This window comes from Drosophila obscura, unplaced genomic scaffold (assembly GCF_018151105.1).
Source record: "Drosophila obscura isolate BZ-5 IFL unplaced genomic scaffold, ASM1815110v1 contig_192, whole genome shotgun sequence".
Lineage (NCBI taxonomy): Eukaryota > Metazoa > Arthropoda > Insecta > Diptera > Drosophilidae > Drosophila > Drosophila obscura.
In genome coordinates this window covers 4,596,603-4,614,587 of record NW_024542781.1, presented here as the reverse complement: position 1 = coordinate 4,614,587, position 17,985 = coordinate 4,596,603, and the positions used below count along the sequence as shown (strand labels likewise).

At 42.0% G+C, this 17,985-nt stretch overlaps 2 protein-coding genes across 3 annotated transcripts; one reads left to right on the top strand and one right to left on the bottom strand.

Moving 5' to 3' along the window:
* Positions 1-2,691: 2,691 nt before the first annotated feature.
* Positions 2,692-17,756, bottom strand: LOC111071070 (peroxidase). 2 transcript variants are annotated; one of them, XM_022362184.2, is made up of 9 exons: positions 17,287-17,756; positions 5,625-5,788; positions 5,332-5,553; positions 5,064-5,275; positions 4,256-5,000; positions 3,588-3,744; positions 3,161-3,530; positions 2,988-3,093; positions 2,692-2,928 (listed from the first exon to the last, which is right to left on the bottom strand). In XM_022362184.2, exons 1-9 carry the CDS (start codon positions 17,287-17,289, stop codon positions 2,820-2,822), a joined length of 2,088 nt encoding a protein of 695 aa, XP_022217876.1. In that variant the 5' UTR covers positions 17,290-17,756; the 3' UTR covers positions 2,692-2,819. The 2 variants fall into 2 exon arrangements, with proteins under 2 accessions (XP_022217876.1, XP_022217875.1); XM_022362183.2 differs by lacking the exon at positions 17,287-17,756 and adding an exon at positions 7,295-7,451.
* LOC111071071 (adenylosuccinate lyase) lies at positions 10,158-11,969 on the top strand. The gene has a single exon (XM_022362186.2). It carries the CDS (start codon positions 10,442-10,444, stop codon positions 11,885-11,887), a length of 1,446 nt encoding a protein of 481 aa, XP_022217878.2. The 5' UTR covers positions 10,158-10,441; the 3' UTR covers positions 11,888-11,969.
* Positions 17,757-17,985: the final 229 nt, after the last annotated feature.

Sequence of the window (17,985 nt, the reverse complement as noted above, 5' to 3'; positions counted from 1 at the left end):
CTTTAAGGAAAACGAAATTACAGCAAAAATAATTGGAGTGGATGAACACATTATCCAAAGATTGGCTGTAATTTTGAATATTTTAAACTGCAAGGACAAAATGAACACCCGCAAATTTGGTAAATATGCCTCGCAGACTGCAGAGACTGCACGCTTCATAAAATTTTGGCACACTGTCAAATTTGAATAGAACGTCAGAGCCTACCAATTGGAGAGATGTCATCCAATCCATCGGAAATAGGAGGCATATTTTACAGTTAACCAAAAATAAGAACAATTAAAAAAATATTTGTTTTTCTTTTTTGTAAAATCCGTTTTAGTTAAAAATTTAATGCAAAATAACTTTTTATAGTATAATAGGCCATTCAAAATTCTTTATCGATCCAAAAAACTTGAAATTTAACATTTTACATAGGAGAATATGCACTGGCAACTAAGTTTAATTTTGACTATTTATTGTAAGGCTTCTAGATATTGTAGCACTATGTACTTTTGCAAACTAAATTTTGAAAGTTTTTTCTTTTAAACGCAATTTATTTCATGAGGATATCTTGATTCATTCGGAAGTTATTAATTTAGCAATCTGAAATGGCCAAAGGCCCCACTGTGCGACGTCTGGTTCCGCTCCGAGTGAGTTTTCTTGCCAAAACGTGCGGGAGAGTGTTTCATATTTTTTTTTTTGTAGTTGCCCAGTATTGCGTCGGGTAAGCAGAATATCGCGTGTTTCCAAGTTTTACCCAAAAATCAGGAATTCAGCTTCATCTATTGTTGGAGCTTTAAATGTGCATGATTTTCATGAAGCAGTTGCTGTAGATCTTTTAGAAGTTTTCTTTTCATTGCTGTGTGGAGCTCTTGACACCTCAAGTTACTCCTTTATATTTCCCATGAAGTATATTTGTAAGAATAAAGTTGTGCATCTTCAAGAGGTTGCAATGATCCAATTCGATGGTGAATCTAGCCTTGAATCTGTGAGTCGGAGCAAAGTCAATATTATAGTTGAAATCGAACATTTAATCTTCAACATTAATTACCTTGAATGTTGGGTTAAATCCGTGTTCTATCGGGAATTCCTCTCCAAATGAAGTCATTTGAAAACAGCCATTGTACTTTTGAGTGTTCGCTAGAAAATGTCGTGATTCTGGTGTTTCGCCCAGCCATTGTACTTTTGAGTGTTCGCTAGAAAATGTCGTGATTCTGGTGTTTCGCCCAGAAGCAAGGAATTCAATGGCTCTGGTGGCTGAATCAATAATGGCAATTTCACTTTGTCATTAAGGCTTTAAGGCAGCACAATCCAGACGCCCCACAATGCACGCAAACTACTTCCATTGGACCAATGCAAACGAAAGGATGCGAGCTATAGTCAATTGTGCAATCGTATAGAAACGCTGCTCGTTTTAAATTAACAATTGAAGTATTTCTTCTTGCAGTTCGTTGTTGATCTGAGCGATTAGCTCTACGATTTCTAATCAAGCCGTTTCACGGACTGCCTCTCTTTGCTCTTGTGTTTGAGAAGTACAAACAACGGCCCTATATCGTGCCTCACCAATGCGGCGCAATTGTCGTTCTTCATCAGTTAATTGATTCGCACTGTTCCGTAGCCTAACTGCATTACGGCTCCGTTGGGAAAGATTTGATGTTCTTCGTCGCGGCATAATATTAATCTGTATAAATATATTACATTATTAATCACACAAACACACACAAATCAAAAATTTATGTAACACTTTCCACACAATTTTCCGACTTTTTCAACAATCAGGCTCATTTAAACTTAGACTATTTGTAGCGTTTGTTATTGTGATGATGACGTTAAGCACTCACGCAGTCGAGAGAGATCGCCAGCAAGAGAATCGCAATCCAATCCAGCAGCAGCGCAAAAAATACATATTTAATTGTTGTTGCGTCGAATGACAAAAATGATCATAAATGAGCAAAGAGGCAGATTTAGTGCAGGTAGGTTGAATGTTTTGTCGAAAAGCGGCGATCATGAGCCCAGAGGCGCCTCTCACTGGGGGTTTTTTGATGTGGACGGAACTGGACCTTTCTGACTTTGCGCGAAGATCTACTGCCGTCAAGTCAGCTAACGGCAAAGCGGGAAACCCTTACCGATAGACAGCAGAGAATGGAGCCTCGGGGCCCCAACTTTGAAGTTAACAAAGATAGATCGGCATCTCGGTTGACCAGCTTCGCACAGAATATTTTCGCTTCCGGCACCCTAAGTTTTTCGGCAACAAATATTACCACCGCCTCTGGCTCCGTCGCGGTAGAAAAGATACCGATATGAATGCTGCTCTGCAAAACGTTTAACTGCTCACAGCTCGGAGCAACACCAACAAAACGCTTAGTGTTTTTGTTTCTATTTTTTACGTCCGAACGCAGTCAGAGCTGAATACTCGAAATGGTGTCAACTCCATGTCAATGCATCAATCAGTCATATTTTTCATTTTGTAATTAAGATTCGTTTTGTTGTATAAAAATCCGCGTTCATTTCGGAGCGGAAGTGTATGCCTTTTAACTTTCCGTTTTTTTGAGAAAGTGAAAGCCGGAGCCTGACTGACGAAAATTACAGGTTTCGGAATGATGGAAACTTACAAAAACTTACAGATAAAGGCAGAAATTTCCGGAAGCCTGTGGTATGAAATGGAGTCTGCATTCAATTACACCCTAACAGTTTAAAAAACTTCAATTAAATGGTAAAGGTTTTATTTCTGTACATCAATTGGGGGGGGATATGATACAGGGCAATCATATTAATGATCATTATACTGATTAGGCTAGAGGTGTTTTTTTATATTGAACTAGTTAATAAAATATCCAAATCATTTTCTTCCATAATGAACTGATGGGTCTGCTGTGGCATATGGCTTTTGATCAACCCACTTGGTGAGGTCGATTTGTTGAATATTTGTGCACGGCATAATAGGATTCCTGAGCAAAATTATGACATTAATGAGTGACCTGCGTACAAATTCGAAAATTCTACTTACGATCCGGAAACGGTCCTGAATGCTTCAGGCTGCATTGAAGCAATGTGATTTCCATTATCGCACAGCAAACGCGCCATACTTGCCTTACGAAGCTCGACAAGTTGATCTGAAAAGAATAATCAGGTTTAATGGAAATCTTGCATGGAAATCTATATTGGAGACTGTTTAAGTACCAGGGGTGAAGCCGGTGATCTTATCGCCGTTTTCGAAGAAAAATCGATCACCAACGCGAGTTCGGTAAAATTGTTCGGTGAGGATGCACAGGAATGTTGGACCTGCCAAAGCTCCAGCAACATGTGCCTCCAATGAGCCTCCCACCGTCAGGTCAACGTCCTCGTGGCTATCGTAAAGCGACTTAAGTTTTTGAATTATGGGGACGCTGATCAAATCGGAGTAGTCCTCCCACGAATGAGCTCGTCTCAGCCCACAGAATTCTCTCATATCGTTGTATGAGGCAAGGCCATGATCACGATTGCGTTGTATGTCCAACGATCTGAGGTCGGAACCAAAAGGCATGTTTCGGCGGAACAGGAAATGCTTGATCTATTTTAAGGAATTCAGTTACTTCAGTGCCTTGTTCGTTGGTGAATGCGTACTTACCTGTCTATCAAAGTTAATATCCGTCAACTCTTCGGGCTGTGTGGCATGGCCTCTGGTAAGAGAGTCAAAATTGTCACCGACTTCAATGATGCCGGGACGATTGAACCAATCGCTCAGGGTAAGTGAGCCGAGAACTGTTCGCATCTCTGACAAAAGGCTGGAAGCATCATTATCCAATCAGTTAGTTATGCGTGCAAGCTTACGTATTGCAATAACAAAATTATAAAAATACTGAGGGAATTCTGCAAGTCGTTTTGAATTTGAAAAAACTGTTTCTTGTTTCACTATATTACAACTACAGGAATATGTGGGCGAAACACCGATTCATGGCCAAAATTATTGGCGTAGGAAGTTTCAATTGGATATTAGCTTCGTTTCTGAGTTAGGACGCCTACCAAGGTCAGAGTATAGAGGGGTATAGAGTCCTGTACTGGGAGAATGGTTGTAGCAAATGGTTTGGACAAAAATCATTTTCAAAGATTCACCCAACCCTTGAAATTTTTGTTTTATACATTGCGTATTGGCAATAATTAGTTAGTTATTGATGGTTGTTGCGATTTGAAAATCTCTACATACAATATTCGTATTTCAAGTACGAGCATACAGATGGTCGCCTGTATATGTACATATGTATGTGCTTACCAAAAAATGTATAAAGTTGTACTTACTCTAATCTGCCTTCAATCTGCGAATGGAAATATCTAAAGGCAGCAGTTGCGTGCTCATTCAGAACTGAGGGGTCAATATTTAAATCGAAGTCGTTGACATAGCTGCCACTTGGGGCCTTGTAGATCAGCCGGTTCTTTAACATATTCTCGCCCCCCAGGAAAATCGGCAACCACTCATAGTAGCTTATCTGCTGGTACTGGGCTATATTGATTTTGCGGGCCTCCTGGAAAAGTGTGCGGTCATCATAGTGGGGATTAAGTGCTGCCAAAGAATCGGCTATTCGATTGTGCTCGCGCAGAAGAACTGTTTGCAGGATCGCTAGGCCGGGATTCTGATTGACACGCACATCGCCGGACCTGTAGCAGACCTCGCTGGCATCGACTGCATCACAGTCCCCGGTAACGTTGCGGGATAGTGGTAGCCACTTGCCTCCATTGCGCTCCTCCACAATCATGCGACCCCCTTGGAACTCTCGAATATCGCTGTTCTGCTGTATGGAGTTGCCGTAGACTAGCGATAGATCCAGATATGATGTGACCACGGTCAGTTGCTCTGCAGGTCCGCCCGCGTACTGGCAGCCCGAGTCACGATCTGTGAGTGTTCGGACAAAATTGAGGCATTCAGTGCCCACCTGGGAGTATGCCGGATCGTGTGGAGGTACGATGATGGCGAAGCAAGTCTTATGCGCCGTGTCTAGACCAATAAGGCGGCCATCATCCGTGCAGCAGCGAGTCGGATGTTTCTCTGCGGGGGAGCAGAGTCAATTAGAAATTTAGAATGGCTTATAATCATTAGCTAGCCACTTACTTGATTGAGTACCACCCGCTTGCATGCTCATGTCGTGCGTCATGATTTGGCCCCACTGCATATTGTGGAGCGTAAATTCTGGATCCGGTACGTCCTGCTCCCCGAAAGCCACCAACGAGACTAGGCGAGCGCTGGGCAGTTCGTCTCCAGTAACCGATCGAGTAGGTGCTGATATGCCGTCAGCGTATTTAGGTGTCAGCAGACGACCATACCTAGGGAGCAAATGTGACAGCCTGACGAAAGTCGGAGCGCGTCGAGGGCTTCTTACCTATTGTTTGCGACTCCTAGTCCGGGTTGCTCCAAATGGTTGCAGGATCCATCCAATGTACGATATGCTGTTTTCTCACACACTGCGGGGGATTGAGCGCAAGACACTTGACCCGGAGTTGGAAAACTGTAGCCATAGGCAGTAATAGGAGGGCCAGCTGCCGATCCAAATGGTGTTTGTGGGGCTGGTGAGGTAGCTCCTGCTGCACTTGGCAGTCCATTTCTGTAAATAAATAGCACAAATACTCGGGAGTCCGAAAAGTTGCAGCTCTAGTTACTGCATCGTGAACTTACCCAGTTATGTACGGAGCTGAGCCCTGAAGATAGCTGAATCCATGGAAGTTGGGATAGGACGGCTGGCTGTGCACAATATGGTAGCCCGTAGAAACTTTGCGCCCCAGTGTGGTGCAGGAGAATCCCAAGAGGGTCAGAATCAGTACTTCTCGTGCACTGTTCATCTGGAATTGAGAGTAACGATATTTCAGGGTATCGATCTGGGTAGCGGGTATTTTATGTTTTCTCCATTGATTATTGATATCTGACAATGGAGTTTGCCAAAATGCTGTCGATTGAAATTGAGTATTGAACAGAGTTTAGTATGTCACCCGTCCACTGTTTCTCCGGTAACCTACATACAGACTGGTCTTGATAGTGCAGCTGGGGCCGAAGAGGTGATTGGAGTCTAGCGTCTAGCACCGACATCGTGGACACATTCATGTTAACCGGCTACTCGCAGCAAGTGAACTATAACTACATATAAGTGGAACGCTTTGCATTTTTTGTCCGCGCATGGCCAACCAGTTGTGGGGAACCTTTGCATTAAGTCATCGATCGATCTGGACTCCTACTCCTGTGGCCAGGTACGGTACGGTCGCAACAGGTTTCGTCACCATTTCGGTGCGCGTTCATTATTATTTATTGCGACATTTCACTAGGTACTCGTACGAGTACAAACATGTTCATTGCGGAGACTGGGGCTGAAAGTCAGCGCTGGTACTCGAAGTCGTATTTGCCCAAGAGCCCCAAGCACAATGGAATCAATTCAGATTCGTGCTCAGGCTGCAAGCGTGAAAAGTCTCATAATTGTTTTTATGGTAACTGCATATTTGACCAATTTGCAAGCTACTTATGTAAACAGACTGAATTGACAGTAATAGTTGGCTTTACATAATGAATTTGTCTGCGCTGAGCCTCAGCCTCAACTTCGTTCTGTGGACTTAGGCGAGTCCCCGCCACCTCTCCTCCCAGCATCTCCTCTGCGGCCGCGTGCACCACGATTCCCAACCTTTTGTAGCAAAGGCCAGCTGCATGCAAATGCGCAGATATCGGATGCCGTGGCAGAAACAAAGGCAAACCCTGTCAATGTTTTAATTGCATGCTGCACAGAACAATGGACCAGCCAGCACCAGTGTGATCGGACCAACTTTAATTCAAATTCGTGCCAGCTCGCAATGAGTCTTGCACTCTCCTGTCGCCCGGTGTCTGCGTCTCAGTCTATGTATGTCTGGTTTCATTTCGCGGTTCCAGGAAACTAACAAGAGCTGCGCCAGTTGTGAATTTGTTTTTGAACTGGGTCACTGAATGATTGAATGTGGCGATTGACCAGCTTGGCTTGAGTTTCTAACTCAACTCTAAAGTACTTGCATTTGAATTGAAACTGCAACTCGAGGCGGACCCGCCAAGGCTCACCGCAGCCGTTGGTCACGGCCGTCCGTACAATTATATGTTCATCTGTATGTATATATGTATCTATGTGCAAAAGTCAATCACGAATGATTTGCAAATATCTGATCTTGCTATCGAGCTATTGTACATACAGCCAAATGATAGAGCTGTTCGGAAAGCACTAAGTTCTATTTATTCAGTAATGGCTCCATTCTGCATTCTTTACAGATAATACATTCACATACCAAATTATATATAACGTATGTACATACATATACACGCAAGTTTAAACTACTTACACAGCTCTTTGCGCCAAAGTTTTCTAAGATTGGGATCCCATGTCTCATTTTGGCCACAACAGCAAACGAATTGGGAAAATTCGAGCAAATTTTTTACAACTTTAACGACTTCTAATTAAATACGAATTCATATCCAGATCTTTTTGGTGATCATTAAAGTGTAAAATAGTCCATGAGACGCGGGAAGAAATGGACAACGAAATGATTGATTTATTGGCAGACTACTGGTTGAGTTTACCAGCTGCCATATAGAGAATAAACTTTGTGGGCACCAACGTGTAGGGGTACAGTACAGTACAACATTATTGCAGTCTGATTACAGGCATGAAAAACTACGTGGTGCGCACACAAATCGAAAACATTCCGATTTGTCTGACCGATAGAGTAACAAGCACTAATTGAAATGGCCATTTAAAATGAAAGTGTCCCAAGCGTGAGGCACCTTAAAGTCGTGCACATCAGAAACAGCTGTCACTGCTCTGGTATTTCACGTTGCCTCAAAAGTGTGGCAACCACCACGCAATTTCTGAAACCTGCGCGTTAATTACAAAATATTTCTACTTTTTGAGCTTGAAATAAAATTTATGCAAGGCAATGACAGCTTTTTCTCAAAACGATGTCAATATGCAATTTCATAGCCAAAAGTCTCATGTCGATTGCGCAAGATATTGAAGCCGGTACTCCGTACTACTATGTACTCAAGAGTCACATGATCTTGGGCACACGCACATGCACACCACACCGGTGCCCACGCTTTTGATACTCGTATGGCGGAGGGGAGGCCATAGGTAGATCATATGCAGTCAGCAGTCCCCGCATAGACGGAGACAAGCTATTTTTCTTTGCAAATTTGATAGCTATTTGGATATTTTCACACATGCCAAATACGCTTTTCAACCGCCTAAGCGGTCTTATTTGTAGATGCGCCGCACTAATTGATTCTTTACTGTCTTGCGCCGAATTTGTTGAACCAGTTTGTTGAAGCCAACCCAACCACCGCAGATATTTTGGCGTTGTGGACTAATGGAGCTCAAACTTGTCCATTCAGCGCAAGTCATTTTATCGTTTAAAAGTGTTTATTCGTTCATATTCCATAATACACATATAGCGTTATTTGCCACAACAAATCATTCACATTGTTTAAATAGCACATAAATGAAAATAATTAAATAATAACGATAAATTAAAATTTGAACCCGATAACATTTGGTGTATGTCCAGTAAAATGCATTTAAATACACATTGTGCAACACTTGATTATAAAACGCGTAATACTCTCTGCACACTGAGTCCACCTGGGGGGGGGTTTGAGAGTGACACCGATTCACATGACACCATCCACCACCATGAGAAACAGCGTTGCTCACATTGCGTGGGTGAAAATTTGTTTACTTTAATAAAATGAATATAAATAACATTTCAATGGTCGTGAGTGTGATTCAGCAGCAAACATATTCTTGCACAAGCTAATCATGTTGTTGGACATGGACGATGATGATGAGGATAACTTTGACGAGGAGGAGTAATAGAATGGATATCTGTTTGACACTGAAGCCCGGAGGTTGTGGTCATTTGTGGTGCTCTAATAAGCAACCAAGTTTAAGTACAAATATATATGTTATGTTTTTCAGAGCGGCTCGGTACATTTTGGGAGGGATGTACCCGACAACGAGGCGTTTTTTAGGAGTTTTAGGATGGGACCTGCTTTCCTGTTGGTTACTCGCTTGGGTGCTACGGAAGAGGACACAAACTGCCGAGCTGCAATTCCTCTGGAGAGCGTATCGCCATATCTTTATATACTTTGGGTCTTCTTCTGAGGGTTTTTGGAGTGTCAGCCAACAGCGTCTGCAATATCCTGATGGTTTTGAGGCTCATCAACGAATCTCAGAGGAATACATGTCCAAAACTATCTCACTTCAGAGAAAATTGACGAGTGTGTCCAAGCATTTGAGAAATTGGGTTTCCTCAGTGCCTGGTGCAATTGGTAATAATGCAATAAAATCATCCATAATATATGTATATACATATATGTAAATTAATTTCATCACTTAATTCTTATGTTAGATGGATGTCACATCGAAATAAAACCACCTGAGCTTATATATTTGATATTTTTTTATTTTTTGCGTGCTTTGTGGATCTGATGGGGTTATTTTGTTTTATTTTTATATTTTCCTGTCTGTCATTGTTTACATTTTCGTAGTGATCTCCGATTTTTTGTTGTGAATATGGTTGCATTTGACATTATCGAAAAATACCGCACTGAAACGTGAGAATTAGGAACATCCCAGATGGATGGTGGAATAACTGGGAAATTTTCGGAACGGCAAACTTACGGACCATCCCAGAAATGGATGGTGGATGGTGGATGGTCCCCAGTGTGAAAAGGCTATTAGGGTAGTTTTAATAAACCCTGATATATTGCGCCGGTATTCTTTAAAAAAACTATTGGGAAATTAACGCTGAAAACTCATTTTATTTGAATTCTAATCAAAATTCTTTGGATAAAAAATTTAATTTTTAATTTTCGATCTTGCCCAGGTAACTAACGTCCGCCCTTATCGGGAATTTCGTGCCTAATTTTTTGCAATTGGTGGTTAAAATACTACAACTTTTTGTTTGAACCTTATTATGTAAACAATCCAATGAAAAAGAGTTCTGAAAACTAGCCAATCCTGAACAAAATTGATTGAGGAATTGGATAAAATTATTTGTTTGCTGCTGAGAGGGCCAACTAGCAAGTAATATTAAACTGAATATCAAATTTGGGGAATATGCTAGGGAAACTCCATTTAGCGCACAAAAAATACCAGAAATGAATAGGCATCATTACTGTGCAACTTTAAAAACATCGATGCATCGATGTTTTCATCGAGGTTTCTGCACCTCTAGGCCGCAAATAATGGAAAATTTACATTAAAAAATTTAAAAAAAAGTTGTGCATTATCAATCTTAAATTCAAGAAATCCGGAAGTCAGTTTCAGCGCAAAACAAGCTATATTTCAGCGCAAAGCTTGTTTAAGTGGGGAAGCGAGCACACCGCACCTATTTCAAACCACCTGTTGCTTATCTTTGACTACATAAATCTGCCATCTGAGAGCTAGCAATTGCTTTGGTGATTAGCTTCGAATATAAATATCTAAGAAAATGGGAAGCCAATACGAAGGATACAAGTCGCCGCTGAGTACACGGTACGCCAGCCGGGAAATGCAGTTTCTGTTCAGCGACCAAAATAAGTTCTCGACATGGCGGATGCTCTGGGTATGGCTGGCGAAGGCTGAGAGCTCGCTGGGTCTGGAGATAAGTGAGGCGCAGATAAGTGAAATGGAGAAGGAAATACATAACATCGATTTTGATGCGGTTGCTGAGGAGGAGCGGCTCACCAGGCATGACGTTATGGCGCACGTACACATCTTCGCCAAGCAGTGTCCCACTGCCGCCCCCGTCATTCATTTGGGGGCTACCTCGTGTTTTGTGGGCGACAACACGGACCTCATTGTTCTGCGGGACGCGCTCCAGTTGCTGCTGCCTCGCATCGCATCTGTGGTGTCGAGGTTGAAGCAATTTGCAGAAACCTACAAGGACCAACCCACGCTGGGATTTACACATCTGCAGCCGGCGCAGTTAACCACTGTGGGAAAGCGCGCATGCCTTTGGATTCAAGACTTGCTAATGGACGAACGGGCGCTGTCTCGTTGTCAGCAGGATCTGCGATTTCGTGGAGTGAAGGGTACTACCGGCACCCAGGCCTCATTTCTTCAATTATTTAACGGCGACGGGAAGAAGGTGAAACAACTGGATCAACTGGTTACCGAGCTGGCGGGCTTTCAAAAGGCGTATGCAGTCACAGGCCAAACCTATACCAGGAAAGTAGACGTGGAAGTTGTGGCTGCTCTCTCCAGTCTTGGCACTAGCATTCACAAAATGTGTTCTGATCTGCGCATTCTGGCTTCGCGAAAGGAGCTGGAGGAGCCATTCGAAAGCACTCAAATTGGGTCTTCTGCTATGCCCTACAAGCGGAACCCCATGCGCTCGGAACGCTGCTGTGCATTGGCTCGCCACCTCATAACCCTGTTCAGCAACGCTGCCAACACACACGCAACGCAATGGCTGGAGCGCACTTTGGACGATTCAGCCAACAGGCGAATTACCTTGTCCGAGGCATTTTTGTCCGCGGATGCCGCCCTTCTCACACTGCTCAATATATCTCAGGGTCTAGTGGTTTATCCCAAGGTTATTGAACGACACATTTCCCAGGAGTTGCCCTTCATGTCAGCGGAAAACATAATAATGGCTATGGTTAAGGCTGGCGGCGATCGCCAGATTTGCCATGAGAAGATTCGTGTCCTCTCGCAGGAAGCCGGAGCCCAAGTCAAGCAGCATGGAAAAGATAATGATCTGGTGGACCGTGTACGCAAAGATCCTTACTTTGCTCCTATACTTAATCAGCTCGACAAGATACTGGATGCTCGGACATTCACTGGACGGGCTAGCGATCAGGTGGACGAGTTCCTTGCTGATGAAGTGGAACCTGTGCTGGCCCGCTACGCTGACGCCTTGAAGGCTGTTCAAGACGTCAAACTGAACATCTAACCCACTGTTTGTTGGCCTATTATTAAGCTAAAAGTTTGAATTACAAAAATAAATGAGAACCTTTAATCAAACTAGTGAGTATTGACTAAGTATTGCATCCAATGCAATGACGTCGCCTGAGCTTATCGCTGCATTCTCTGGGTCGAGATCTCGGGCAGTTAGACCCCTTGCCATTGTGCCTGTCAGCTTATTTACAATTGAAAACCGCAAAACTAAAAGCTGGCACCCGTATACGAGGTTGGCGTTCTTGATCCAAGGCAGTAAAGATTGTACATAATTGTTGCTTTTGCCTTTCGCCACTCAGCCTGACATATCACGACAACAGCGTTCCACGGACCAAAATCGGTTTCCTTTACTTTTCATTATATAATGTAGTACATTTATAAAATGCACCTATATTAAGATGTATGTATATATATGCGTCAAATGCCTACATATGTACATGTAGCTTACACGAGTCTGCCGAGAAATTTAAACATTTAGCAAACGCCTGGAAAGCCATGCGAGTGTATTTTTAAAAAACAATGGTTGCTTCTAAATTTTAGTTTAATTTACTTAAAGCAGATACATACATATTTTGCACTGCAAAACATTGCTTGTACAATCGGTCCACGTCTCTAAGCTGGACGATTTTAGAAGCTCAGCTTTTAGTTAACGGATAGCGCAATATTTAAATGATATATTATGTGAATACGTGGATACTCCCATATATTAATCATGGTGAAATGGCAACCTAAATTTACATAATATGGTAAATATTCTGTGATGTGCTGGGACATAAAAATAGCTGAAATAAACTCAATATAACCGTTCTCAAAAAGAATAAAGGGGTATATTAGATTTGTGGTAAAAGTAGATGTGTGCCACGCAGAGAAGGAAACGTTTCCGACCCCATAAAGTATATAACTTCTTGATCAGCAGTCCGTCTTGATGAGCGCCTAGATCTCAGGGACTATAAGAGCTAGAGAAACCAAAATTTGTTTCCAGACTCATGTGATATCACACTGCTACAAGTGCCCCACAATGGACGAAAATCTGTGGCAGCCACAATTTTGAAGATACCAGAAAAGTAAAAGCGTAGTGTCGTAGAGAATTCCCATATCTACCAGATTGCTGAATCTGAATTAGAACGGGTCATTATTATACCCAGAATAAAGAAATGAATCAGAAATTTCAGTTGCTTCTCCACCTCCTCCAGCGCTGATGACGCTATCATTCTCTTTCTCGCTCGCACGCACTCTTCCCTGTGCAATGCGCCACCTTTGCGGAGAAGATGTATGTATGTAGAATCTACATTTTAGATGTGGAATCGTAAATGTAAATTGTAAATGTAGATAACAGATGAAGCAAAAAAAATTTAAAATTTTGTTTAAATTCTACATAAATTACACTACTCGACAAACCGAACTTTTTTTTCCTCAAGGATCCAAACCGACTTTTCTGATAGATATGGGGCTTTAAATTTTTTAGATTATGGTTTTTTTCAGGGACTTTTTTATGTTTGCTGGATTTTTTTGGTGGGTTGGCACTTGGATTCAGTGCTGGGGGCGGGGGCGGGCGGAGGGCGTATGGCGCGTTTAAGGTATCGCTGTTAAAACTATGGAGAGACTTTGGAGCTAAATTTTACAGCGATACTTCGCGCCCGCACCATCCGCACAGTATTTTCGACTTTTCTGAATTCGTAAAAAATACCCACAAATCATAATTTTGCATTTCATGTTTTTTCTGGGGCTGATACAGTGTTGGTCCTCTAGCTGTTTCTTATCTTTTCTGCGTTTCCCGCGGTTGGTTGGGGCGGCCGCTCTTCGCTGCCTGTACACAACCATTCTAGTCCCACTTTAAGAAAAGTTCGTTTGTTCCTTGAGGAAAAATCGTGTTGACTAGTGTAATTAGCTAACAAATTTACTGACTGAGTACGGGTAAAAAAGTAGAGTCGCGTCCAAAGAAGCGTTCCTTCTCGTTTTTTCATTTGTTAAAGTTTAAGTTTTTCATAGTTTAAAGTCTTTTGCAAAATATGTAATTTTGTTTCGAATTACGCTTTGGATCTCTTGTGTACTTGAACCCTACGCAAGTTTCTAAGTTTTTGGAGTGGAGTAAGATTTGGTTGGGTGTGTGGCTGGCCGTATTGTTTGTTATCTTTGTTTCTACTTCACTTACATATTCGCGATCTTCTGTTACGATCACCTCCGACGGAATCGGATGGCTTACAATTTTTGCTTTGTTTTGAATAATAACTATCAAAAAGTGTATTGTAAAAGTGTAAGCAGAAACATGCACCTGCGGTAAGACCAATGCACACTGCTCCTCAGTTCACTTCACTTCACTTCAATTGTTTCGTGCAATTACATTTGAGGTAATTATGATGGCCTGTCTTCGCGCAATTGTGGCGTCCGGTTAGCACGACGGCAGTGACAATGCCAACCAGAGCAGAGCCAACACGCAGGAGGGGCATGTAGAGATGTATAACGGAAGCAAGCGAAGAAAACACATGGGCACGCGAGACAAGAAATCACGTTGGCGGATTTTCCGTTGGTAGGATGCGGAATGATGTAGCAATGTCGGGTCACTTTTATCGAATTTCTTGGCAATTCCCTTCCCGAATTCCCTTCCAGTTAATCCCCGGATTATCAATCGTCTGAGCGATTTGTGGCAAGCAAAGCTAGTTATGAAATGGATCAAGTTGCATTTAAATGTCTTTAGCAGATCGTGTCGATGACGCCACGAACGTCTCATGAATCAGGCGCCACCAACGGGTTCCGACTAAGTGAAGTTGTAATTGAGACCAATTATGGACGGATAATGTTGTTACCGACAATAGCCGTTGACCGTTTTGCAGACTTTGCTTTGGCCAACAAGCATGTGGGGTATAGTGAAGACCTTGACTTTGACACTGAATCCATACGATAAACAGTACTGAAAGTGAAACTCTCAAACAGGTTGGACTCGAGGCGTCATTCGCTTTCTTCAGCTTGCAGTTAGTTCGGTTCGTGTTTGGAGTTCGCTAACTGCCGCTCGGCCTGAATAAAGCAAAGAGATTATCGCGATCTGAATTTGTTTTCGATTTGTGAACGAATGACGAATATCGAAAATATATTTATATATTTTTATATATACATACATATGTATGTAAAAGTGTCTTGCGTGCGAAAATTTAATATTAAACAGAAAGAGGATTTCTTAAATTACGTATCCTCTAATACATTTTTTTAAATTCAATTAATTTCTAGTCAATTTAATTTCAAGATTTGTGAACCGATGTAAGACAAATGGCAAATGTGATAAAAGCCAGTAGCCAGCCACCAACTACATTCCACACACGCTTAATTTAATTAATGATGAAATTATTTTATTAGTTAAAGTTATTCATTAATTGGTTGCGCTCGTGGCGTGGTTCTTGAACACAAAGCACCCGCCCTCGCACCTGGCCTGTGCACAGCTCACGCGCCAGTCTGTCTGGCCTGTTTGGCGTGAGCAGTGCAATGCAATTCAATTTCTTGCAACGCCTTTGATTTGCAACCAGTCCTATACCATGTGCTGTCCGTGCTACGGTTACGATTATCCAGTTCGTTTGTACGCCCACTTCTCTTGATGTGAAATTGCCAGTTAACACCCTGGCTAATGCGGCATGCCATTTCTCAAAATATTTTAAAGTATTTAAGCGAGTATTTAGTCATTTTCGAAGTTAGCCACATGTTCGCTTTCGCATTTTTCGACTGTATCGCCAGCGCCTCTCACAACCTTCTCCCTTCTTTTCCAATTACATAGTTGTGGAAAGGCAATAGACTCCAGCAGTACAGTACCTTATGCTGGATCCAATTTACTAACTTTAGGTGATCTCTGCATGACGCTGATTCCCAAAACTGAACTTCCATGGATCATATTAATTAATAATTAAATAATTATTATTAATTATTAATATGTACATACATATGTGTGATTGCATGGGATCAACAAAGAAACACGGATATGTCATACATTGGCTTTAGTGTTTGAATATTATGTATACGAACATAATTTACATACTTGTAGTCCAAAGACCGTTCGTGGCTTCCTTCTCTGGGTTTTTCAATTAAAAGGCAACACCAGAAATTAATGTTAAAGCCAAGTGAATGGCAAGTCGTCAAAGTGTGGACAAGCGCATACATACATACATATGTACATATACTCGTATACACATTCAGATTTATGTATTAACTTTTACATTAATGTTGGCACGGGTTTGCATAACAGGCTTAAGATTCCGATTGAGAGAGAAAGTAAAACCCATGGGAAACTACATACATATGTAGGTGTACCGTCTACGGCACAATCAGACGAAAACAGATTAAAAGAATAAAACAAGGTCTGTCCAATTTGAAAATGTCGAATAAATCAATCGCATATGTCGATGTCTCTGTGCACTTATTTAAACAATGCTCCAGTACTGAAGTCGTCGCCACAGACTCTGAATGATGGGCGTGACCAACAGACGGCATTTTTTGGGAACGAGCCGCTGCTCTGAGTTACTTCAGAGTGTTTGTTATTGGGGGAAGGGGCTGGACTGAGGCGAACGATGTGACTTTATGGGATTGAAAGGCTTTGTCGATAGCCCAGTAACGGAAACGTGAAGGTCACTCGCTTGGAATATCAAATGGAATATCAAAAAAAATAGTTAGGTCTAATAAAAAGATTGGTAACTTTCAACGCAATTGTTTGACACCGGTGGCAATAGTTGTTTACTGGTAACGTTGGAGTGGATTTTCAAGCAACATTTAACCGTAATTTATATTTAAATGAGCAACTGCTAGCGAAGAAACCGGTCTCTGCAGCACATTGTGGGACTGTACAGCATGATAATTATCTGATTTAGGGACAACAATTAACAAAACACCTCTCAACCTAATTCGTTTTAAAGAGTTCCTTTTCGTGTGGCTACAAAATACGAGTACGTGAACTTAATGCGGACATTTAAATACATGCAGACATACTCGTACAAGTGTGTACATATGTATATATGTACAGCCGTGTGGCATATCGACAGATGCAACAACCAATTGAACCAAATAACCCAAAAACGGCTTACAGACCAGACAGTGAACGTCTAAGCAAGCAACTGGTCTAAATGATTCAAAGTCTATGAGTGCTATTGACATTTACTTCCAACCGATTTGATTCGAGTTTTCGGGCTTTCAAAGGGTTCTACATACATATATGTACATATATACATATAAATATGTACACATATAAGAACTGATTTAAAATTTATTTGTCTAATGTTTGAATATATGTAATATATATTATATATATATATATTATATGTATATATTATAATATATATTATGTATGTACATATTTGGCTGTAACTTTTCCACTTGTTCATTTTGGCACTGCACTCCATAATTCGTTTTAATCGCACTCACCATGGGATTTGTTTTTATCCTTTTTACAGTCAGTTACTAAACGGGTTGTTTTATAAGATTAAGTTTTGCGTTCTTTCACTTGTATCGCTTGCCACTTTATCGTTCGAGCCCAAGCATATTCCTTCAGATATATTTGAACACTGTTTTTACAATTCACAAGTTTGAAGTGCGCAACCGCGAATTCCACGGTAAGGTGAGCAGAGCAGAGCAGAGCAGACTTTTACAGATTATGTTGGTTTTCCTCAATTACTATTGGCTCGGATACAATTCACACATTAATTAGCAGCTGCCTCTCGTCACAGTTATGTTATACTTATGCACTTATGCACACCTGCCACCTGCCCAACAGTAGTGGAGCCTAGTGGTAATCCGTTGACTGGACGTGGAGGATGGCTTGTGGCGGTGAACCAGATCGGTTCTTTGGTTGGTTGGTTGGTTGCTTGCTTGCTTGGTTAACTGTGGCAAGGCCCAAGGCGAACTAACTGCGCTGCTGATGGTTTTGGGCCTTTTATATCGAATCCGAATCCACAGCAGCAACAGCAGCAGCAGCGTCGGCGCCAGCAGCTTCAGCGGCTGCGGCGGCGGCGAACTGCGCTTGCGTTAGCCTCACCGTATTCACCGTTTGGGCCTGGACATAGTCGAGAGCAGGCACTGCGGCGGAGTGGAGCACCGGCTCACCTGTGGCTTCGAGTACGGGAA